Below are 24,529 nucleotides of genomic sequence, written 5' to 3' on the forward strand. Positions count from 1 at the left end.
TGAACTATCAACAAAGATAAAGATTTTGTGTATGCAACAACATGGATGGATCTAGGAATAAATCAGACAGAGAAAGAAAAATATCATATGCTCTCACTTATATGTGTATTCTAAAAAACAAAATGAACAAACAAAACAGAAAAAGACTCATAGATACAGAGAACAAACTGATGGTTGCCAGATGGGAAGGGAGTTGGATAAAAAAGATGAAAGAATTAAGAAGTACAAATTGGTAGTTACAAAATAGTCATGGGGATGTAAAGTCAGCATAGAGAATACAGTCAATAATATTATAATAACTATGTATAGGGCCAGATGGATACTGGGGGATCAGGGGGATCATTTCATAAATTATATAAATGTCTAACTACTATGCTATGTACATCTGAAACTAATATAATATTTGAATGTTAACTATAATTTAAAAATAACAAAATATAAATAAGTCAATCAATAAATCAAAGGATTCTGTGTGAAGAATAAATTCTTTCAGCAATGGATATGATTTTAAAAGCTACCAATGTAGACCAAGGGGAAAAAACTAGGACTCACTTTAACAGTAACCCACAATTCTCTACTAAGAAATTAGTAGTAGCTTTATATAACTACAAAGAATGAAGAATGTCTTAAGTGTCACGGAAAATGCAATACGTAAATTGTGTGGTTCCTGCCAGATGCAACTTACTATCTTGTTTTCATATGACAACAAGAACAATTTTACTCTTTGATTAGACTGCCTCCTAGCTGTAAAATCTTATTACTGCAATTTGTACTGGAACATGTAAATTAGGAATTTTGAAATTAGGATTATTTTACTTTGAGCCATAGATTCTTGAAACAGGTTAAGTTCAAGTTTTTCAATGATGGCTATAATATGTATGTATAAGTGGCATGCAAAATTTAAAAACTATTTCAAACTGTATTAATCCCAGCTTTGCCTAAAAAAGAGACAAATATGCTTGCTATAAAATCAAAGATCAAGTTTTCTAGTTGGTCTGAGAGTAAGAATAGTAAGGGGTATTATCTTTTTTTTTTTAAAAAAAACACCTCACAAAGTATTCTAAAAAAGAATCCTTTAGTAATATTCCCACAGCAGAGTATCTAGTTCAACATTATTTGAACCAGTTCACAACAGAAAAAAATTAAATTTAAGCCAATATGATAAGAATTGGGTTTCTGTTGATTAAGAATAGACTCTTAACTCATACTGAATTATTACAGAAACTTTTGTAAAACTGGTGATATCTGACTTAACACTTAAAGGATAAGCAGACATTTGCATGAAGGGATGAGAAGCACCATCCAGAGAATGGAACCATGACCATAGGCAAAGATGACTACAGAAGTTCTGGGAGGATGAGTGGTATGGATAGACTTAGACGTAAGAATGGAAGAAGGTAAGAGATTTCACAACTGATGACCTCCATTTTTACGAGGAGTAGGTCATCTACTGAGAGTAAGTTGGGAAGAATGGAATGGAGGCTGGTAGGGAATAATGAAGGAGGTATGGAATACCTCTTAAGGGGAAGATCACAATAATTAAAAAGAATGACTGGAATTCTTATATTTTTTTTTTACTGTCATGGAAGTATTAAGTTCTTTCATCTGGATAGCCAGAATTCAAAGACTGTGTTTACTTTAAAGATAAGGAATATAAAGTTAATATGTGCTTTGCAGACTTCCTGATGCATGCAAAAATACTCTAGTTCCGGTTAATTTCATGGCATATTTTCTACATTTTACCATGCTACAAGATCTTACTAGTACTTAAGAATGATAAGCTAAGTAAAATGAGGACTAAATCTAAGATCTAACAATTTGGTATATATGTGTATTCAATTTCAAAATTTGCATTTGTTTGTATTAGTATTATACTTGCAATTTAGTCTTTTATCGTGGTATCTTAAGAAACACTAACACATTGGTGGAATAATTATCCTGTTACTAAAGTTTAAAAATGTATATATTTACACTTGGGTTTCCTTTTGAAATATAATGCTACATTTATCAAAAATTAAAGTTGAAGAATTTTAAAAACAACTATCATTCAATAATTCTCAAAAAGTAGCTACTGTAATCCCTGTTTTCCATGTAAGATAACAGATGTTTGAACAGGCTGAATCATTTGCCTGAAGTCAGTTCTCTAGTGGCAAAGTAGATAGAGAATCCAAGAAGTTCAGTCTTTGCTCTTTCCACTGAATACATGGTTTATTCTTGTCACAAAGGCCTCAAAGGCCACTCAATTAGTGAAATATATATTTTCATTTTTAAAAAATTTAGTATTAGGTGATAACATTAACTTCTAATACATTAAATTTAATGTGTAACGATCACAACTACTATTAGAAGTAACTAATTTTACTGACTGGACATCTGCAAAAATTTCAAATACTAATTCACTTACTATAAAATAATACCAGGAATTAGTCATACGATACCATTTTCATGAAGTATTTTTAAATGGAATAGAGTATTTCACTAATGTGTGTGATAAGATAGATCTTTGGCATTAATGGTGGCTATATCTCCATGTCCCTGAAAATCCTAAAATTCACAGTTCAGTTGTAACCATACTGTTGCTCAGCAAGTAAAGTAATTAATATTTAACTCAAGAGCTCTATCATACATACAGTCAAGTAGCAAAAACGAAGCCACAATGAGATGAGGCTGCTAGGCTGCCTGGGTAGCTAGGTAACCGGGTTTCACATACTTGCCAAAACAAAAGTCTCAATCTAATTGCTACATGTAATATTCAAATTCACTTTTCAGCAAAGTTATACATTATTAGTGGAATACAAGAAGGACAAATGTTAAATCTGGCAATTTCCAGGAATCTATCTTACCAGGAATATAAAAAATATTATGGTTAGTCCACTAAACCTAATATACTGGCTATCAGTAGTACTAAAAGAGGATAGTACTATATAGCGGAGCTACGCTTTCTCCTATATAAACATAAAAATATTCCCTTAACAAGCTGGTATATGTTTCAGTTACGTACATATTCAACTGTGAGTTACAAATTCACTCTGATCTGAATAGTAGGAAGGTAGAGATGAATGTGTAGCTTCAAAAAACATACTCAATATAATTTTCTTTTTGAGTAAACAAAAATTATTTTCAGTACAAATTACTGAAATGGTATAAATTGTTTCCCAATAGATAAAATAGTTATAAAAGATTAAGATACCATAACCCAGCCTTTTTAAAATCTAAAAATCTGTTAGAGTAATAGATAAAAAGTATATAAACTAGTATACAAAACAAATTTGGTAAGAACAAGAGATCGATTGCATGTATACTACAGATATCTATTAAAGAAACAATTATATAATGCTCAACATTAATAAATATTTTGATTATGAATTAATTCTTAAAAAAAACTCATAGATAATAATTTAAAAATCAGCTTTAAAATATTAACACAGTTTATCCATTCTGGCAGAAATTCACGCAGAATTTATTTTTTAAGTCCTCCCAGAAATTGTTAATTGTTGACAGATTTGCTAATGCAAGGTGTTCACAAACTTTTTTGGGGATGGCAACTAAAAACATGTTCATTCACTAAGAAAAGTAAAAGATAACATATTGTTATTAAAGATATAGTCGTTATAAAAGATATGACTATTATAATGTGACATCCTATCAACTGAATACATTGAAAAAAAGTACTTCGTTTTATACTCATAACTTTTTTTTCTGGAATTTCATTCATGAGCAGATCCTCAAATAGTATTTCACAACGATCAGCAACTGTATTCAATATATCTCTCTTCACTGCCTACGGAAAAACAAATCACAATAAGAAATAAAATTCTTTACTTTAGATTTTCATTATTTTATTAGCAAAAAACCCTCACATAATTAGTTTCCCTTTATAACTAGGTCCACTAAAATAACTGGTATATCATTCTTTTTTTAATGCCTATTTATTTAACATGCTTACTAACACATTCATAGTTCAAAAACAAATCTGCTGACCTCATCTAAAGAGTAAATTAAAACCAAATAAATAAATTTGCTTCTAAACAAATAATACTAGTGTTCCAAATTAGGAAATGTATAACTCTGACAAAAGAGTCAGTTACCATTTTTAAAATTTCTGTATTACATAGATTACAGAACTCTACCTAATAATTCTTCCTATGAATACTATTCTTGTTACTTAAAAAGTTCGATTTCCCTCAAAAGAAATGATTTCAAATGCACTAATATGTACCAACTTAATAAATGTCCATAATTATCATTTTAAAAAGGGCATAGAATAGATATTTTACACATGAAAATCTTGGGACCAAGCACATGGTTTAATTGGACTGCCCAAAAGATTGGGCCTTTATTAGTTAAAATCAAATTAATAATTATGAAATCTGAGAATAAAAAAAAAGTAAAATTTTAGGATTTCTGAATAGTTATGTTAACATGCTTCAATCTTTCATATACTGGCTCTGCCTGTTGTACCTGTACAGCGTCTTTAACCTTGGGCTTATTGCTGTGAATATAAGCTCTGCATTTCACAGCACCCTTAAGGTTCACGGAGCCGCTGCAGATCTGGACTGTGGCTGTGGATCTGTGGTCAGAATTCAGAAGCTGAAAGATAAAAAATAATTTAAGTTCTAATAGCTAACATTATATTATTATTAACTATATGAAACATTTAAACATTATAGAAGCTATTTCATGAAGGAATTTTTCACTGAATCTAGTGTTTGCAAATATTCTCCATAATTATTTAAAGGCCTTCATACTTATCCTTATAAGTAATATATTATTTTCGAGTATTTTGAATATAGTCTGAAATTAAGCAAACTACATCTAATTTTTTTCTAAGAAAAACATAAAGTACCAAGACCCAATCAATAGTCACTAAAAATATATTACTTGCAGATTATTCAGATAAGTGTTATTAAGATGAAAAGCTATATGAAGAAGACATGATCTAGTAGAAGTTACAAAGTATACAATATAAGATTTCCACAAAAATAACAAATGCAATGGTAAATATGGTAAAATTATAAGCAATGTATAGACATTCACCTATTTATACACTTTCAACTCATAATTTTCATAAACTGGAAGTAATGCTCTAAGCTCCACGGCAGAAAAAAAGCAAGTCGACTAAGCCTCCCACCAGAAAATGATATCAGTGGTTATAAGCATTCGTTTTCATCTCACGGTCCCATTTTTCTTTAGTCTAAAGAGAGTTAGTTCATGCTTGGTTTTGAGATGTTTCACAGACATTTTTAATCTCATCATTTTAATAGGTACCAAAACAAGAAAAACATCAAAACATTGAAAGTACTGCTAGAGGCCTATAAAATCACAATGGAAATAAAAATCATGATTTAAAAAAATAGACACAAAAAAATATGTTCTAGGTACAACTAAAATCAATCATTCAACAATAGGGTCAGTTCTGAAGAACAAAAGCAAAACATGCAACTTGTGAACAGTGCCGTGTGCCTATGCAATAAAGAACAATCGAGGAAGAAATGGAGAAAAACGGTGAAGAAATCAAATGACCTGAATATGCAGCTACTGAAAGAGCATAAATAGTCAATGTCCTATGTAATTAGATAAAGGGTAGTTCTGTCTTTTAAGAATTTAAATCAGGCAAAGGCTAGTTTTCTTCAAGAATTTCAACTTAAACACAGTCATGATCTTGTTGGTAAAAAATGTATCACACACCAAATAGGTCAGAAGATTCCAGGTCCGTTCAAAAAATGACTATCATCAAACTAAGCAGCAGGGTGACAACGCTGATACTATATTTGGAATAAACTTCCTATGTTACTTGTAGAGATCACTGATACATCAACAAGGTAAGGGTGGAGGAAGGAATAACGGGCTTCCTTCATCCACTATGCAGAACTTTGCTATAGATGGAACTATTCTATTCTGGAAAATAATGCCTTATTTTACATATTTAATATCCAATTTATAATATATACTTTAACATATAACACATTTGTAAGATATACATGATATATGTAAAAATTAGGGCATTTTTTCCAAAATAGACTAGACTCTATAGAAGACTACACACACACGGAGGAGAGTTTTTAAAAGATATAAGGACTGGCTCACTCATTTTTGGTAGAAACATATCTGAGTTCTACAAATGTCAGCTCCTCTAGGTTTCTTTGTACTTAGGAACAAATTAACTTACAAAAAGCCATCGGGAACCTAACTTGTTCATAAGTGCGGGAACTTCTGGGATACTGATATGGTATTTTGGGAAAGGAAAGATCCCTCTGGTTATGGTCACCTTACGGAAGTGGTATCATTTGGGTTAGTGATGTCCAGATAGGCTTTTGACAGTCTGGATGACAGAAAAAAAATGGCAATGGAAAGACACATGGCTCAAGAAATACACATAATTTTAAAAGCATAGAAAGCATACCTCTAGAATAGTAAATTAGAAAATAATGAAAACACATGCTGAGGCTATGAGGAGTCCTGGATTAGACTTTTCTAACTAGTCGATATAGAGCAATTAAGGAATTTTAAGTAAGGCGAATAACACAATCAGTATCTGACTCTTACACACACTCAATAAATATTTTCTGAAAAAAAATCTAATAAGTAAATGGATACGTGAATGAATGCAAACTGTGATTCAGAAAAGATAATCGAAATTATACACAGGACAGATTAGAAATATGGAAGATGTGTGAAGATATATACAAACAAAGGTGTCAGGATCTTCAGATGAAGAATCACATTGGACAAGAATGAATAGATGGAGAAAGACCAGTTAAGAGTTACTTGAAAAGAAAATTTTAAAAAATAATAATAATCTAGGTAAAATAATGTTCTAAGGCTAATGACAGTGGGACCATACAAAAATCAAAGATGAGTTTAACACGGCAGAGAGAGAATCAAGAAGACTTGATGGAGGTTGAGTAGGAGGAAAGTGGCATCAATTACTTATTGACTACTTATTATATATTGGTCATTTTAAAGTTCCGAGTTGGCTGACCAGTAAAATGATTGACAAAAATATACACCACCATATATTAAATATCGTTAACAATAAATTATCTCATGATATCTTCTTCCACTCCTTTCGATAGTTCCACTCTACACATCTTCCAACTGCAATTTTATCATTAAAATAATTTTAACTGATTGTTTAATAAACCAAGAGGTTACATAAGCATAACTAGTAAAAAGCATATAGGTAGAGGAACAGCATTAAGACAAAGGATACTGCTAAAATCAAAAGCAGAAAAACAAAAGATTAAAAATACTTTTAAGATATTGAGAAGAGAAATTGAGAACTTATGCTGAGTGTCATAAATCCAACTGACAATTTTACAATACTCTGTTGCTAAACACAGAGAAGGAAAAGAAATTAAAACATCTTCATAAACCTATTTTATTCAGTTAAAAAAATATACAAGTTCTGATAATACTTTTCTGTTCCAACATTTCCTGTATAATATTGAAATGAAAAGTGTTCTAAAAACATGGACATACTTTCTACCCTGTCTGTTCTCAAGGACAACTTCAAGCAGGAATAAAATCAAAAGCATGCATAATTTTAGGAATAATTACTGGCTTTAAATTTTCATTCTTCAAGTTATCCAACTTTCCATTTCTGAAGAGATGTATAACTTAACCACACAAAAATATAAAACTTGCTAATACGGTGTGATTTTTATCAAATCAGTGGAGATGTAAATCTACTTCAAATTAAGTATATGACAACTCTTGGCACATCTGTGCATACATCTTTTACCTTTAAATTATGAATTACAACTTTGCTCTTAAAGAAACATACGACCCCAAATATCATATATATGCATGTACACGCATGTAGGTATGTATATGTGTGTGTATTTAATTGCTATCTACTTTATGCTAAAATTTTAATAGCCTTGGGCCAAAAGATCGAAATAGGTTTTAATCAAATAATGTTTCTTGGGAGTAACATTCCCAGAAGTGGGCATTTTTTTAGTCTCTTTCAGGTCTAAAATTCTTTGACTCTCCAAGTATAAAAACGAAAACAGAAACAATTTAATAATGGTTATTCTAAGAAATAACGTATTTTAGATCAGTAGGATTTTAAATATTTACCAATTGCGTTAGCACTCTGACATCAAAAGAATGACGAGTTGCTTGAGCATTTCCTCTAGAAGATTTTTTCTGGGAAAAAAAAGTTAAAAAACCATATTACTGAGATTAGAGTGGAATATACAAGACAATTCAGGAACTACTCTACATATACTAAGTAACTTAGAGGGGGAAATGTATCATTTTATTTTAGATTTTTCTATGGATATGTTACTTTGTGTATTCTCTATCAGTCTAATGTATACTCTTAAGAACCATTAATTCCCTACTTTTAGTGTTCTAAAGCAAGGATTGGCAAACTATGGTGTATGGGTCAAATCCAGATTGCCATCAGCCTTTATAAATAAAGTTTTACTGGAACACAACCAAGATCTTTCATTAATATTGTCTGTGACTGCTTTCATGCTACAACATCAGAGCTAAATAGTTGCAACAGAGACCATATGGCTGCAAAGTCTAAAACACTTAACATTTGTTTTTTTTACGTAAAGCTGATCCTTGCTCTGAAAAGAGAGGTCACCAGTGTTTCTCTTCAGATCAAAGCTATTTTAGAAGCCTGTACCAACTCCTCCAATAACATGGCCAAACTTAATCTTTAAATGGCTATCATGGCAGAATATATGCCTTTAGTTTTAAGTAAGCAGTTTACAATTTGGAAATTAGATGGGAGTTCAGAAGACATTCCCTTCTTCAAGTTTCAGGCTTCCAATTATTTCAGAAACAATCTTCCATCATTTTGAGAAAAACATTTGCCCTTTATTTTAAAAGACTTTAGAAATAAGTAGATGAAAACTGTTTTCATGAAGGCAAGAACTAAAGAACTAAACTCATCTTTTATTTTTCCTTAAGCACAAATAATTTCTTAAGATGATTTTCTCTTAACTCACCTGTCCTTCTAATAGGTCACAATCTTCAGCTTTAACTTGTCCATTAATCAAATAAACACCGTTTTCTATTTCCTTGGCCCAGCGTGCAAGTCCATTCTTAAAAGAAACACAACATGGATATCTTTCAGATATAATACTATCTCAATTAAACGCTCTAGATTCTACTTTTTCACTTAATACATTGAAATGGTAAAAATCCATAAGTATCAGTAATGTGGTATTTAAACTCAGTCTTATTAACAACAAAATAATATATCCCCAATTTTTGGCACCTTACCTATACTTAATAATAGTTTTCCCAATCTTTATCCCAAATTAATACTAATATCACAGACTCAGGAAACTTTATAACTACACGACCACAGTCAAATAAAATTCAATAATTCCCATTAAAAAATATGAGAAAGGGGAAAGAGCCTCAAACATATATATAAAACAGTATTAAAGAGGAAAAATAAGCAAGCTCCATGCTCCATTTGCCTCAACAGAAGAGAAATGAGATATAAACAAAAGGATGGTATAGATATTTTTAAAAAGGACCAGAAAAGGGAAAACAAAACTAAAAACTAAGAGAAAGCAAAAGACCAGTCTATCTTCTTACATAATTACATTTTACATAACTATATTTAACAATGTATACAACTATAGATTAGTTAACACATATTTATAGAGCACCTATTATGCTAAATACATTAGTATTATGACATTGTCCCACCTCTAAATTTCTAATCTGGCTAGGGTAATAAATTAGTTACCCATAACAATGTCACAATTAAAATGCAAATTTTGAGAATTGTAAAATAAATGGCACACCCAGAATAAAAGCAGATTATCTATTCAGCAATCACTAAAGAAAATTCATTTTACCCTGATACCTTTGTATTTTTCTCCAGAGTATAGCAGACAGAAGTAGTAGACAGTGGGATGTGAATATTAATATGAACTGTACACTCTAAAGAAATCCATGAAGTTGACAGTCCATTTTGATACTTCCAATCTGCTGGTTTTGCTGAACTCTTTAGCGGTGAGGAAGGGGGAAAAACCATAAAACATGTAATTTAGGTAAAATACACAGGTCAATAAAACATTATAATATGGACAATGTAATAACTCACACAAGCTGACAGCTAACATATTTGACCAAATCCTCTATTCAAAGGGGAGTAGGTTGAAACTAAATAAAAATAAAGCGTGCATGTAAGTTCAGAAACCCTCAGAATACTGAACTTGGCAGCTCCCTTCCCCCAGAGGTAGGCTGAAAAAGGATCAGACAGTCCACGTTTAGAATTGTGACAAGTCCTCTGGTCCTCTAGTTCTCATCTGTAGTTTCAACAGTGTCAGTTCTGAAGCTTCTGATGTGAAACAAATAATTACTGAGAGACCACTAGGTGTCAGACATTCTCCCTTCTGTTCCACCCTTGCAAATACAATACTGCAAAGTTACTTTTTCACATTGCTTTAGACATCGTAGTAAAATGTTAGTATGGATTCTGCTGAGTACAGGTAGCTTGCTTACCAGGCACTGCAGCTACCAAAAGACCACATACTTTTACTACGTCTCTCAAATATAATACTAACCACATAAACAAGGCAGGGGGAGCTTAACACAAAAAGTTTAGCAATAAAAAAAAAAAATTTTCCTTGCCTATAACGAAATTACTTATATTTCAAAATAAAAAGCTGCAGGTGGTTGTGGACATCAGTAGCAAGTTATAGCATTGCAAACTATTAAAAATAAATAAAGAATTAAATTTTATTTTAAAATTAGTTTGCAACACAGAAAAATCTTTAAAAAGCAATTTTTCTTACCTTGGGATCATGGACATCGTAAGTTCGACAAAATACTCTTTACTAATTAAGGATAGAAATGATCGAAAAAAGAATTCTTGATCATCAAAAGAAAATAAACAATAAGAAAAATTAAAGTGCATGCATCCAAGAGTTTTTACGAAATCATACCACTTTATACACTTAAAGATATATATGCACATATATGTATATATATGTTTGCATATATCTGGTATATATACACATATATATCCATACATGACCATAGTTCTTATGGTGCTTTAAACTATTTCCCACTGCTTATAAATTCTGCTAATCACAATTAATAGAATGAAAGCATTTGCAAAATTTTCCTCAAATAAACACCCTCTATAACAAATAGAGGTACTGATTTGGATGAAGTTAAGCCTAAGAATGTTTATTGGATCAAAGATCCTATACATGTAACTTTCTAGTTAAATATTAAAGGAGTTAAAAGGCCCACTTCTGCAGGAAAGACCGCTTTTTGAATTTTTCTTTTTCAAGTCCTAATTCATCGACTGGGACTTTGCATTGCTTTATTCCCCCAGAAAGGCTGCCTCTTGCTTGGGAGGTACGCTTGCCCTGGCAAGATGTAGAGGAAAAAGCTAAGGAAGCCCTATAACAGGCTTTTAGTGTCACTTGATCTTGGCCAAAGACATAAAAATTTCTTGGATGACCTAACTGTCCAGCTCAGTGCACCTGTGCTTTGAATTAAACATTTTATCTATAGCAATTGTTTACAGGTGAAAATTTAAGATAATAAAAGTATTACTTTGCCTAAGCTGTCAGTTGGATCTCTCTCTCTGCAGGGGACCTTTTGTGCTTCACTGTTCAGGGGTAGAACTGATAGAAAGAGTTCAGAATCCCCCAGTCCTTGCCACCCCTCTCAAACCCTTCTCAACCTTGAGACATGATTAACAGCCATTATTACTATTATTATTATTGGTAATCCTAAGTATGCATTATTTATAGAAAAACTTACAAACTATGCCTATTTTTATTTAAATGATTTAAATAGATGTTTGGGGGGAACACTTGCAGGAACATTATTTTGGTATCGTATTCTTTAAAACATAAACACATAAATAAAAGATACTTTTTTGTAGAAGAGCAAAGGTAAAGTGTTACTCGTTCTGAGACTTCCTCCTCTGTGAAATTCCACAGTCTCTTCTTATTCAAAGATTTTTCCACAGCAAACACTAGCTGAAAGAGAGGAAAGTACACATCAATTAAATGCATAACAAAAGAAGAAAAGTAAGTGCAGAAAAGGACAATTACAATGTCCCTAAGCCCCCTAGCTTTAAAATTCCACGATTCTATCGTTAAATTTCCTTTTCTTCAAAAGAGAGAAACTAATTATTAACCATTTGGATTTCATTTTTAGGGAAATAGGGCAATTGAGTTTTAAATAGAAAAATGTAAATTCACTGTCATTAGGATCAACTGGACATGAAAAATCAATTTTGGGTAATTAACATTTAAGTGAAGTACAGAATAAGGACTATTCTAATGAGAATGAGAAATGACAAGTGATTTTTAACCTACAAAATATGTGGTGACAGAAAGAAATCTTAACTATGGGAGGTGAACACACGATGTAAATATATATGCTTTACTGTTAAAATGTAAAGCTGAAACTTACCAGATTTCATTAACCAATGTCACCATAAAAATAAATTAATTAATTAATGTTTTAAAAAGGAACATGTTGCCCATTTGGCATTTCTTATTTAAATAAAAAAGATATAAGAAAATATATAAGAACATATAAAATATAGTAATAAAATAAAAATGAAATAAAATCAGAAATAGTAACAAATTTATGCCAGAAATCAGAATTACAAAAATGCATATTTGATATGGGGAGGATTCATAAATTTGACTAAGCTTTCTAACAATAATGTCCACAGAGAAACCTAATCTGTTACCGAATTCACATGGGCCATAAGCTGAAAACACTTGATCAGAGAGGCACAACTTTCTTCATAATGATATCAAAAGAAATTTCTTCAAAGACAACGTTATATAAAATAACAAAGTTCTTAACAATGACCTTATTATGGGAAATGCTAACAAGTTTTATAAGATTATTTCTCATTGTGTCCCTGAGTGTAGGCCAATGGAAACAAACTTAGATAACTGAAACTCAATAATTTCTGAAATACAACATTTCTAGTCTTATATGTTTCTTAGGAACTAAAGAGATAGAAAAAGGAAAAAAAGGAGGTCCTGACTGTATCTCTCTAGCACTAAGCCTATTTTCACTCCATTTAACCCAATACCAACCACGAAAGGATGCACAACTAATGCTATTAAATATATATTTAGACTGTATTTCAAAATGCCAAAGAGGATGAATAACTGAAATGTAAATTTGTTAAACATAGAAAAGATGGCAGAAGGTTGAAAAACTTGCTAGGAGAGGAGAATATCTCCTTTTTCCTCTCTTATTCCCTTAGGCACAAATATCAAAGGTTTGAGGGTGGGACATTTAATAGGAAAGGTTATAAAACTGGAAGAATCTGTAGCATATGGGATTCTCAGCTGCACACATTATTACTACAAAAAGTTTTGGGGGAATTCTGTGGGGTTTTGTATTTTTCAGGATTATGGGGTCCCCTTCTATCTTGGGACGAGAAACAACTTTTTAAAGGCTCCTTTGGATCTTCAGTACCAAAAGAGCTGAAAAGAGCTGAAAGCTAACCGTGGCGTTTGCTGTAGGTTTAGGCTTAAGGATAAAGCTTGTGGACCTTCATACTTACTTCTAGACTATGGTACCTAAATTATTGATGTAGGAATAAAACAAACAAACAAAAATAATTCCTAGATACTCTGTCTAGGAATAAAAAATATCTAATTGTTGTTATTTTATGATTTATTCTCAGAATCTTGAGAGAATTGAACAGGTAAAGAATTGTAAAACTTATTAATTTTGCATTATAGCAATCACTTGGAACTAAACGGAAGTTTTAGCAGAATATTGCCATTGTATAACCAGTTAAATCACTATAACTTGTTTCATAATAGTAAAAAACTATCTTTAAAATGAAGACCATTTTAAAATACATAGCTTTGACTGAAAATATAAATATTGGCATTTACTACACATAAGATACCAAGCAAGTGGGTGAAAAAGCTGTTTCAACATAATCTTAACATAAAGTATTATGGAACACTATCCCTAGGATCACTGTATATATGTATGACCAATTAAAATAAGATATAACTTCATATCATTGTATATATGGATAATCAATTAAAATAAGACGTAACTTTGGTCATATTAAAAATTTTGGTATTTCAGACTTACTCTGCGCAGGGCATTTTGAAAATCATTTCCCATTTCTAAAGTTGTAATAATAAATACTCCAAGAACTAAAAGTCCCCCTGGTAGCATTCTGGATACCTGAAAAATAGAAATGTAGTGTTAGCTAATATAAGCATTTGGCATTATATGCAATCCTTTTGAGAAGCTACATATTAAATGAGCAAATATCTACTAAGTACCAACTAATGCACAGCACTGAGGTAAAGACTTTGAAAAATCAGTTAAAATACTAAGAAATGGTTGACAACCAAGATGAATGGGGTGTCATTATGTACACAGTCTTCCTAAATGTCCTAAACTTTTTACCCTGAAATTACCTAATAAATAAAACCATTTAATTATGACACCCTTTAGCTACATCAATAAACAAACCCCTTTACTTCATGAGATCAAAGACTAAAACATCTTCTAGAATGTTTCCAATGGCTTTTTTATCAGTTACATAAAATATCAATTTTGCCTTAGACTGGTATTTCAGACTCTCTAAAATCTGCCTAATCTGTTACTCAGAGCCTCATTTGACACTACTTTAAAATATTCAACAATCAAAAATTTCTCACTGTTCTCTATACATATGCTTAGGCGTTCTAAACTTTCTACCTTTACTCATACTGTTCCCTCAGCCTGAACTGACTCTCTCTTATACTTCTGCACATCTGACTCTATTGAATAGTTCAGAGCAAGCTTGAGGAAGCTGCCTTCCCTGATCCTTTATTCTCCAAACTGCCATGGGACTTCAGTGTAGTTTTCCCATGGGGCTTATCGCACGAGCCTGTATTACAGTTATCTGGGTACTTTACTAGTTGATCTGGGAGCTCTTTAAGGAAAGAAATAATTCTCAATTACCTTTATATTTCTATAATATTTAGCAGAATACTAGAACCTGGAATTCCAACAGGGAATCTGACTTGAAAATCCATTGGTTCCTATTGTTTAGATTTATTTCAAATTTTTAAACCTGTTTATTGATGCATTGGGCATTTATGTTATTTTTAATTTTCCTTTACTTTAAAATAGTATTGGTTAAAAATCCTGGCAAGTCTTTCAGTGTACACAGAATTATTTGCTTAGGATAAATCTCATGAGGTAGATTACTAGGTTAAGAAGTTACCATATTTTTAAGGTTTCTGATACAGACTACCAGTTTGTTCTCCATAATATCTGTTATTTCTTTTCACATGATTGTGGCTAATTCTTACTGCCACATGGATTTCTTCCTACAATCTATACTCAGAGATAAAAGTGCTCTGGGTATCTTTTGTGTACTTAACGTATAAGCAAACTGATCATAAAATTAAGTGTTCCAAAAGCCAGATACCATAGTCTAATCCATAAAATATCTGCATTGTATCATCAGCTGGTGGTTCCCTCTAACTTCATAAATTCTACTTATTATAGTAATACAAGCTTGACATATAAACAAAGAACAGTTTTCATATTTAGCATGGAGTACCTGCAAATCTTTTCAAAATCACAAACATAAAAGTAACCATTTCTTTCTAGAGGCAAAAATGTTAACCTATTTTGCTATATAAATTTTATGTTTCTGTATGTGTACATATATACATTGTTATGTATATAATACACATCTCTCTACGTTATGTGTGTATATATATATATTTACAAACTCTTGGGAAACTTAAGTTTAAAATATTTAATATTTTTGTTAGAAAAAGGCATTAAGTATTTCTTGGATTTTTTTAAATAACTAAATAGCAACCCCCATCACAAATGCATACACACAAACACCAACAAGCATGTGTGTGCTTAAGAGTTAAAGTTGATTAAAGCAAGAAATAATTCTACATTTACCTTATTCCAACATTCTTTATTAGATGATATAATCCATTCAATAACTAGTTTTAAGTGAATTCACTCATCATTCTTTCACCTACCCCCAAATCAGTTTCCTCCCCATGGGATGGCAACACCATCTTTCCAGATGCCCAGGCTAAACACCTGAGCAATCTTCCCTGCTCTCTCACAATATGCCTTCACTCCCAATCTACTTGATCACCAAACAGTCTTGATATTAACTGCTCCTCTGAAATGCTCTGGCAATGAAGTTTTAGCTCACTGCATTAGTTTGTTCATGCATTCATTTATCTAATACTTTGGAGTTCTCCTTATAAACCATGAAAATACTATGCTTGGCACTGAGGATACAGCCATAAAAAAACTGATGTGACCCCTGCCCTCACAAGGCTCAGAGTTTAGTTTAGACTCACATTATCATTTTTTGACTATTGCTATAACTGTGTGTCTTCTGTTCTGTCTCCAGTCTCCATTTACTGGACCGACACATTGAAATTATTTTCTAAATTATTGACAGATCAATTATATTAACTCCTTCCCAAAAGAAGAAGCTCTTGAAGTCTATCACAGAGCTACTATCTACCAAACAAACTCCTCACTTCTTAGGATGGGACTCTAAAACCATCCATAACTGGCCCCTTACACTCTTATATCTAAATATATTCTTTTTTATATCCTGTGTTTCAATTATATCCAATTGGTTGCTCTACTCCTAACATTCCATTCACTTTTATGCCTCTGGGTCATCTATCCATACTGTCCTTTGTGCATCCGGTGTGTTTCCTGAGTTCTACTGGCAAAGTCTTCTTTATCTTTCAAGTTCAGAGCCTTATATGAAGCTGTCTGAATCCAGCCATTAGCAGATATGAAATCATTCCCTACTCTATTTCCTACAGTACTTTTCTATTTTTATCTCATTTCTCTTACAACCGATTTGAGTAATAATGTCTTCTGCTTTGGTTAAAATATAAATTCTGAGGCTACCAAAAAAAAAAAAACCCAAAAAACTAATCATGATTTTATTCCCTCAGTGCCTATATTAAATCTGACCAGAAATTATATTATCAATAACTAGTATTATTTTAAAGTAAAGAAAAACTGGAAATAAGCTAAATGACCCATAACAAGATATACCTTAAAAAATACAATGGATAAAGGCTGACAATGGAAAAGCACAGCATATAAGATCAAAAAGTAAGACTCCCTGGGTACAAATTCTAGTTTCACCATTTGTTGTTACTTCAAGTAAGAAAAATGCAAGTTTTGAAAACTTAAGAATGTGTAATCTGAAGTCCTAATCTAATAACCCGAGGATAAAGGGCTTTTATTTTGTCAGTCAATAAACACAAACTTAACTACATAAAGAGAAGAAGACAATGACCTGGTTTGCATGTTCTGTGGCCCATTCTTCATCCAAGTTATCCAACTTAGCTTTGGGATGTTTGAGGTTTTCATTTTGTTCCTCTCTGGGTGGTGTTCTAGTGGCAAGGATCACATAATCCTTTTGTGAAGAAGACTTAAAAACAAATTAGAAAAGCTTATTAGAGTGATATCTGATTGAGGAATGTAAAGTTCTTACAACATGAGCAATATCTATAGCAGCTTAAATTGTTAATACCTATATTATAACAGAATCTATAGAGAATGCAGTTTTCATGTACAGCCTTACAATATTTCCCTCACATGTTATCTTTGAATATATTTAACATCCATTCCTTATTTATTTGGACATCAAAATGTGAATCACAAAGTGATCATTAAAAATGGCTTACTGGATGAGTGAATGAACTACATTTAAACTAAAAGATAATGAATATGCTTGGTCAACTTTCTAGTTATTACATTTATTTCCTTAATTTGAAAAGACTGGATGGTTCAGCAAATACAAAAACAACAAATGAAATAAAGCAACAAATGATCTTGAGCATCTTACTTTTGCTGAAATGATGATAACAGGGGAACTGCATGTGTCCACAGAAAAACAAAGGGGATGTGAGACACATAATTGAAGTAATATCGGATTTATGTTCCTCAGTTTTAATAGCAGTTAAATTGTAACCAAAGGTGGGAAAGCTAAAGACAAATTTAGGGACCATTTAAGAGCTGTTTCATTATAGTGAAAGTTTCCTATAAAGAAAGAGTAAAAATAAGGGTGATAATACAAGTTAGCATGGTGTCATCCTCATATATGACCTGAAATTCCCATCATTAGTGGCATCCTAGAATAGAAAATAAAGACAAATTACTTCTCCAAAGGTTATTTCCAGAGAGTTAGATTCAAATGCACACAGAAAAAGGTAGGTGTTGATTCAGAAAGCTCTTCCTTTCATAAAATCTATAACTTTAAAAAGAAAAAGAAATGGACCCTAGGAGTAGGAAACAGATAAGCTTAAGAGGAAGGAGAGAAATGCAATGAACCTTGGAATAAAGAGGAAGAAAAACATGTAGAATAGTGGAGGGAATGAAAAGGCAGCATGAAGAAAGACTAGAAAGAACATCCAAATTGTGGGAGACTCATTTGTAAGATGGTGGTTTTCTGAACTCCAAAAACAGTCCATGTGCCGTCAGGCGAGTTTGGAAGAGGATATTTCTCGCTGGCCTTTATCTTTACTGATCATATCTTTCTCTATGACTCTACCTCCCTTAAACTTTTTAAAATAAAGGGAAGTGAAAAACCTTTCCCTAGCAAAAAGAGCCCTACACTGATATTAAGTAACCGGAATCAAAAAGAAGTTCAGATTGCTGCCAAGAGAGGCAGTTGGGCTATCTAACAAGAGGCCTCATAGGATAGTACCAGTTGAGTGAGTAGCACAGGGTCAGTACTCTGTCTTACAAGAAATCAGATTTGTGACCATGAAACAGTAAATAAATGAGTCCTGTAGACAGTGCTTTCTTTATAAGTAGTTAACACGGGGCATCAAATTATAAGTAGCTTGGGAATGTAGATAGACCAGAATAAGGAAAGTTAATTATGCAATTTGAAGGTTCTAAGCCATCGTGATAAAATATCCAGAAAGAAAATTGTCACGATAGAGCTTTATTTGATAGTAGGTCTCAAAATCAAGTCCAAGAGCACTCTCCCTAAATAGTGCTTAGACACATATAGACAGTTGGTCTACGTGGCTCTCTTTTTTTCGTTATTCCTTTGTATTGCTGATCAGTCCTCCCTCCTGATGAATATGGTCTTCCTTCAATTACACAGATTGGTGCTTATGGTTTTCAAAGTAACTGTCCAAATCTCTGGCCCATTTTGTGTCGATTTTCAAGGCTTACCTTATGAAAGAAATAGAATTTGTCTAATTTTCAAATTTCTCCCAATTCTTTTCCCTCCCTCTCCATTGAATCAGTGTTTAAAAAAATCCAATAAGATTGGTACTATAGTATGTAACAAAATATATGACCACTGTTGCTACAAGTCTGAAGTAAGACAAACTAGGATGGGAATAAAATTGTCAAGAAGTACTTTTGTAAATAACGGAACAACCAGGAATTAATAAAGATTAGGAGAGTGTACAAAACACTTTGGAAACACAATACGAGTAACGTAGTCAGTAAAATTTCTAATTTTGGAGTTTCTACATTATAAATAACTTTTAAATTGTCAAAAGGGAATGTGTTCTGACTTGAGCAAACCTGGACTAGGTTTATCCTACTTCTCCACGTTTTTCCTCAAAGATCTATTTTAAATTTACGTCTACATGCCATCCCTCCATCCCCTAACCTTGAGTTTACTGTTAAATAGCATATCTTTACTTTGAATAAACAGGTAATTTGTTTCATCGATAAATGCACAGTAAAAGATACATACCTGCCCTATTAAAAGACCAGAAGCAAAAGCCTTTCCTTGGAGATCGACGTTTAAAAGATACTGACCAACATTCTCTTCTACAATGTAGGTTCTTCCCATTTTTGAGAATGAATTCAATCTCCTAAAGAAAAAAAATATATAGTATTGTTAGGGAAAAAACACAACTTGCAATGTTTTTCTTAAGAGGAGAATTATATAGAGAGAAGTGCTACTACCCTGTATTACCATATGCCTTTCAGCAATTGCTTTTTAAATAGGGTATTCTAACTCACAAAGTTAAAATGGAGCTCAAAATTCTCAACACAGTGCTGCAGTAAATGACTACCAATCAACCAGAGTTGACATGAGAGATGAAACTTATTTCCATACCTGGGATAAAGGAAAGGACACTAAATTGGTAGCCAACAGACCCAATTTCTTACTTCAGATGTACTACTCCTCCATTCTCTTAGATAAGCTATTGCTGAGCCTCGGTGTGTTCATTTCTAAGAGGAAAAATGATTACTTCTGATTTGCTCACTGAAAGGCCGACAGAATCGAATTCATTTACTCGATAAGCGTACTATGAAGAACTACTACTTGCTGGAAATTGTACCAGGTGGTATGGTACAAAGATGAAAAATATTTGACCTCTGCCACTGAGTAACTCATAGTACAACAAGAGCTATGGGAGTAAACAGCAATGCAATAATAACAAACATTTGCATATTTTCTACTAAAAGAAATGTAATGTAACTTGCCCAAGTGGCAAAGGTGAGATTTAAATTCAAGCAGTCTGGCTCTAGAATCCATGCCCTTAGCGAAGAATCATAACCAGTCTCTCTATTAAACCATTACTAAGGGTAACTCCTGTTCTGCTCTCTTCAGTTTATGGATGAAAATATGTGTATTCCTCTTACTGGCTTATGCTCCTTTGATTTTATTTTCTGTAGCTTAAACCCGAAGATGCTGAATAAAAGAGCTAGGTAATAATGAATAATGATCTCAAGTTCACATTCAGTGTGGGAGACAAACATGTAAAGAGATGGCATTTTAAAAAGCTGTAGAATAGACACAGGAGACTGTAGGAACACAGTTGCAGCATTTTGAATAGAATAGTCATTTGAGTTCTGCAAAAATTTCAGTCTTAGTACAACAAAGTCAAGGCAACTGTAGATGTGCAACTGTAGAGTAACATATCTGACACCAGTAAACTGCCACTCACAGTGATTTTGCATCACTCTAAAACTAAAGCCCAGGAATTGGTTCCAATTTGAAATGGCCTAATGGATGCTGTTTTTTCAAAGAGCCTGCTCAGTTTTGTCTCAAAGTGCATTACATTTTTCCTACCTCTTTTCCATGCAAGTAAGTTGGTTTTGACACCATTTTTGTTTAGATTAAGACTAGAACTGTTTAAATCATTAATGCCTTTAGAAAGGGCTTTCCACTTTCAGTAGAGACTTAAAGTATGCATTTCTGCATATTAAACTTTCGTAAGGCTATTTTACTACTTTCCTTTTAGCCTAATAATTCCTAATTCTTGCAAGGAATAACAGTGACAGTGACTCCAAAATTATGATATGTAATTTCATTTCTTTGAAGGTGTCACCTACTAGCCATGCTAATACGAGATTCTGAATGCAATAAAATGATAAAAACCTACTGGGTTATGAAATCTAGTTGAATGTCAAATAATTTCTTTTAGTGTTCCTTCAAAACTTTCAAATGTAGCCAACCATACTTTACAAAGGACACTGCTAAAAAGGTAGATCTTGCCTTACCACAGTTCAATTTTTCCTGAAATGTTGTGTGTCAGTAGAAGCTTTAAAAGTTATCCAAGTATTGTGACTTATGACAACTCAACCTCCCTGGACTCTGCCTAGTGTACAAAATAAAGAATTAGCCTAACTAATTTTAGGATTCTTTGAGTTCAAGTGCAGAATATCTCCATTTTCCAAATGGTAGATCAATAATATAATATTGTGGGCCTAGGATAGTACAATGCTGCACATACCAGCAGTCTTAAAGTGCTAATATAAAATATTTTGGGAAAAATCAACAATAAGCTCTTTACTGATACAAAAAGTACTGGCACTGTGGGAACTGCAGAATGAACAACATTATTAATGCTTTATTTTCGATAAATAACTTAATAAATTATTTTAGAAGAGTAATCAAACATGAAACAATCTACAGATTCAGCTGAGAAGTCACAGAAGTAGATCTGGAAACAAGTAGTTCTCTTATAGTAACAATGAGAAGTGGTTTTAAAGAATGTGTTTAAAATTTTGTTACAACAGTTTTGCAATTTTAAAAACGCAAATATAAGGTAACATCTTCTGCAACGTTACCATAAAACATGCAAACAAAGGTTACAAATGCCTAGCTTCCTTAAATCTTCCTGAAAAATGAACTGGGTTCTTAAATTCCTGTTGGATCACTGTTACCCACTGCCCACCGCGCCACCAACAATAAAATAAAATTTACAAAGGCATCTAAAATGCCGTTTCGAATAAGGTGAATCTGTCATAACTGGAATTAAGTGTGTTGTACCGGAGTGCCTGTCCATATATTTCCTACACTCTGTTCCTTTCTTTCAGCGTTGAAAAAGAAGCCCTCTTGTGCCCAAGTGCACACACACACAACCCTCACACACACGAATTACACCCGTAGGCTGAAACTCACCTGTGCTAAGAATGTGCACGCGTGGCGGACAAATCTGTCGCACTGTCAGTCCGACTGAGAAAGGAGTTTAAGTTGCAAATACGAGCCTCCGGGGGCCAGATTCTCCTCTAGTCCCAAATCCACAGCCAATGAATTCATCAGAAAGCGACGACTTCCCACACCTCACTTCCCACTCCAAACCCAGGGTCTCCGGAGTCGGCTGGCGCAGATTGATGACGCGCGCAGCCCCCCTGCCTTCACTGCAGTGCCTAAGCCAAAGCGACTGCGGTCGCCACCCCGCCCCCTTCCGGGCACCACTGAGAGCGTGGCGGTAGCCCGGCGCCTGCCGTCCGGCCCTGCCGGGACCGATGCCCTCTAGTGGCTCAGTGTCTAGAAGCCGCCAAAGAGGACGACCCATGGCATCCCGAAGCTTGGACGGTAAGGACGCCCTGCTCTTCGGGAAGGGACGTGGGTTGATAAGTACTATGTGGCGCCACCTCGCGGACAGTGGTCACGCGGCCGGGAAAGGAGAGCCGGGGGGGCGGGGAAAAAAGAGGAAGCCGAACGGGCAACGCGGAATCGAGCTCCCGGGAGGGGTTCAGAAAAAAACTACGTTTCCCAGAGGCCTGCGAGGCTTGAAGCGGGTGGAAAGGGGAGCCGGAAATCCAAAAGCACCACCGGGTCAGAGGCCGCCTCTGAACTCGGATTCCCAGCGTACACAGTTTCCAGCGGCTGCGCACGCATTCGGGCGCGGGCGCTGTGGCGCTTCAGGTGCCTCCGCTAACGCGGGACTCGATTTCCCAGGGTCCCGCCGCGGGAGTCTCCGGCGGGCAGGCGCGCGCGAGCCACCGAGCGAGGTGGCAGAGGCGGCCGCCCAGGCTTCTGGGTCCTCCTGGTCTTCGCCTTTCTTCTCGATTTCTGCTCCGTCGGCCGCTGCCGCTGCGGTCCCTGGCCCAGCCGACATGGCGGCGGTGTTGCAGCAAGTCCTGGAGCGGACAGAGCTGAACAAGCTGCCTAAGTCTGTCCAGAACAAACTTGAGAAGTTCTTGGCAGACCAGCAGTCCGAGATCGATGGCCTGAAGGGGCGGCACGAGAAATTTAAGGTGGAGAGCGGTAAGTACGATGCTTTTCTCGCTCCTGATTCTAGGCCTGCCTCCGTAGCTATGGCTGGTTTTAGCCCCTTGCAAGCTTGCACTATGTCTACGACTTCACCCATAGCATCGCTTCTCCGGCCCCGTGGGCACCCAAGGCCCTTCCTTACCTGGATTTTTCATAGTTTGATACAAAGGACCCTTTTTTATTTTTAATCCACATTTAGGTCCGTTTCGTTTGTAATCAGGGAAGTCTCATAGAGGGACACTTAACGTTGTTAAGAAATTGTGGAGATTTGTGTCTATTTACACCAGACTAAAGAGAGTCTGCACTCCCTATCTTTGCAAGCCCAGAGTAGCCTGTTTGTATGTTGCGCGTAAAATGATGATGATTTTTGCCCTATTTTCTAGTCACCTGCATTTAAAGGCCTTTGTCTAATTGTCTGCTTGGTGCACTTGTTTTGTGTGTCGCTCTGGGCCGCTCACGAGCTAGATGTTCGCAGAAATGAGTAGGTGCATAAGACAGGGTTGGAAGCAAAGTGAACTCGTAGTAAATAAGTTTACTATGTTGGACTTACCTTTAAAAGTTGGAGTTTTATGGAAAATATGTTAAGGTCTACTTATAAATGCCTATAGTAGACCGTCAAATAAGAAATTTACCCACCGTAGTGACTTGAACATCCTTGAAAAAAGAGTAAGAACGAAGTAATTACTATTAGTAAAATACAAACTTTCTGTTGTGTGGTTTGGTTTACCATTTGTTCGGGGGAATTGGTACTGGGTTTTGATAAATCGATTGAAAATTCTGAATAAGTTTTTACTTTAAAAATGTAATTACTAAGCAGAATTGATGTTGAAAATTATCAGACTCCCAAAACTTAGTATGATACACAGCATTCTATTCCTGAACTGACAATAAATAGTGACTTCTATGTGCCTGATACTGTGCTAAATGGTACATACTCAGCCTCTTCCTGTGGGAAGTTAGCACATTTATTATAACATATATTTTAACAAGACTTAAAGTAAACCAGTTTTTAATCTAAGTAATTTTGTCTCCATTTAATAA

General features: G+C 34.0%; 2 protein-coding genes across 2 annotated transcripts in view; one reads left to right on the top strand and one right to left on the bottom strand.

Annotated features, from left to right (window-relative positions):
- ODR4 (odr-4 GPCR localization factor homolog) overlaps positions 1-22,546 on the bottom strand; it is a 34,827-nt gene extending 12,281 nt beyond the window's left edge. The window contains exons 1-11 of the mRNA XM_015586210.2: positions 22,391-22,546; positions 19,727-19,847; positions 17,300-17,434; positions 14,086-14,181; positions 11,872-11,978; positions 10,776-10,812; positions 9,842-9,982; positions 8,967-9,062; positions 8,083-8,151; positions 4,462-4,590; positions 3,691-3,781 (exon numbers count right to left, since the gene is read on the bottom strand). Of these exons, the coding sequence (XP_015441696.1) occupies positions 3,691-3,781; positions 4,462-4,590; positions 8,083-8,151; positions 8,967-9,062; positions 9,842-9,982; positions 10,776-10,812; positions 11,872-11,978; positions 14,086-14,181; positions 17,300-17,434; positions 19,727-19,825 (1,000 nt within the window). The 5' untranslated portion in view covers positions 19,826-19,847; positions 22,391-22,546. The remainder of the gene's footprint in view (positions 1-3,690; positions 3,782-4,461; positions 4,591-8,082; positions 8,152-8,966; positions 9,063-9,841; positions 9,983-10,775; positions 10,813-11,871; positions 11,979-14,085; positions 14,182-17,299; positions 17,435-19,726; positions 19,848-22,390) is intronic.
- Positions 22,547-22,638: 92 nt separating this feature from the next.
- Positions 22,639-24,529, top strand: part of TPR (translocated promoter region, nuclear basket protein) — a 57,425-nt gene continuing 55,534 nt past the window's right edge. Inside the window, 2 exon segments of the mRNA XM_015586128.2 lie at positions 22,639-22,807; positions 23,174-23,482. Coding sequence (XP_015441614.2) covers positions 22,738-22,807; positions 23,174-23,482 — 379 coding nt within the window. The 5' untranslated portion in view covers positions 22,639-22,737.

This window comes from Pteropus alecto, unplaced genomic scaffold (genome assembly GCF_000325575.1).
Source record: "Pteropus alecto unplaced genomic scaffold, ASM32557v1 scaffold101, whole genome shotgun sequence".
NCBI lineage: Eukaryota > Metazoa > Chordata > Mammalia > Chiroptera > Pteropodidae > Pteropus > Pteropus alecto.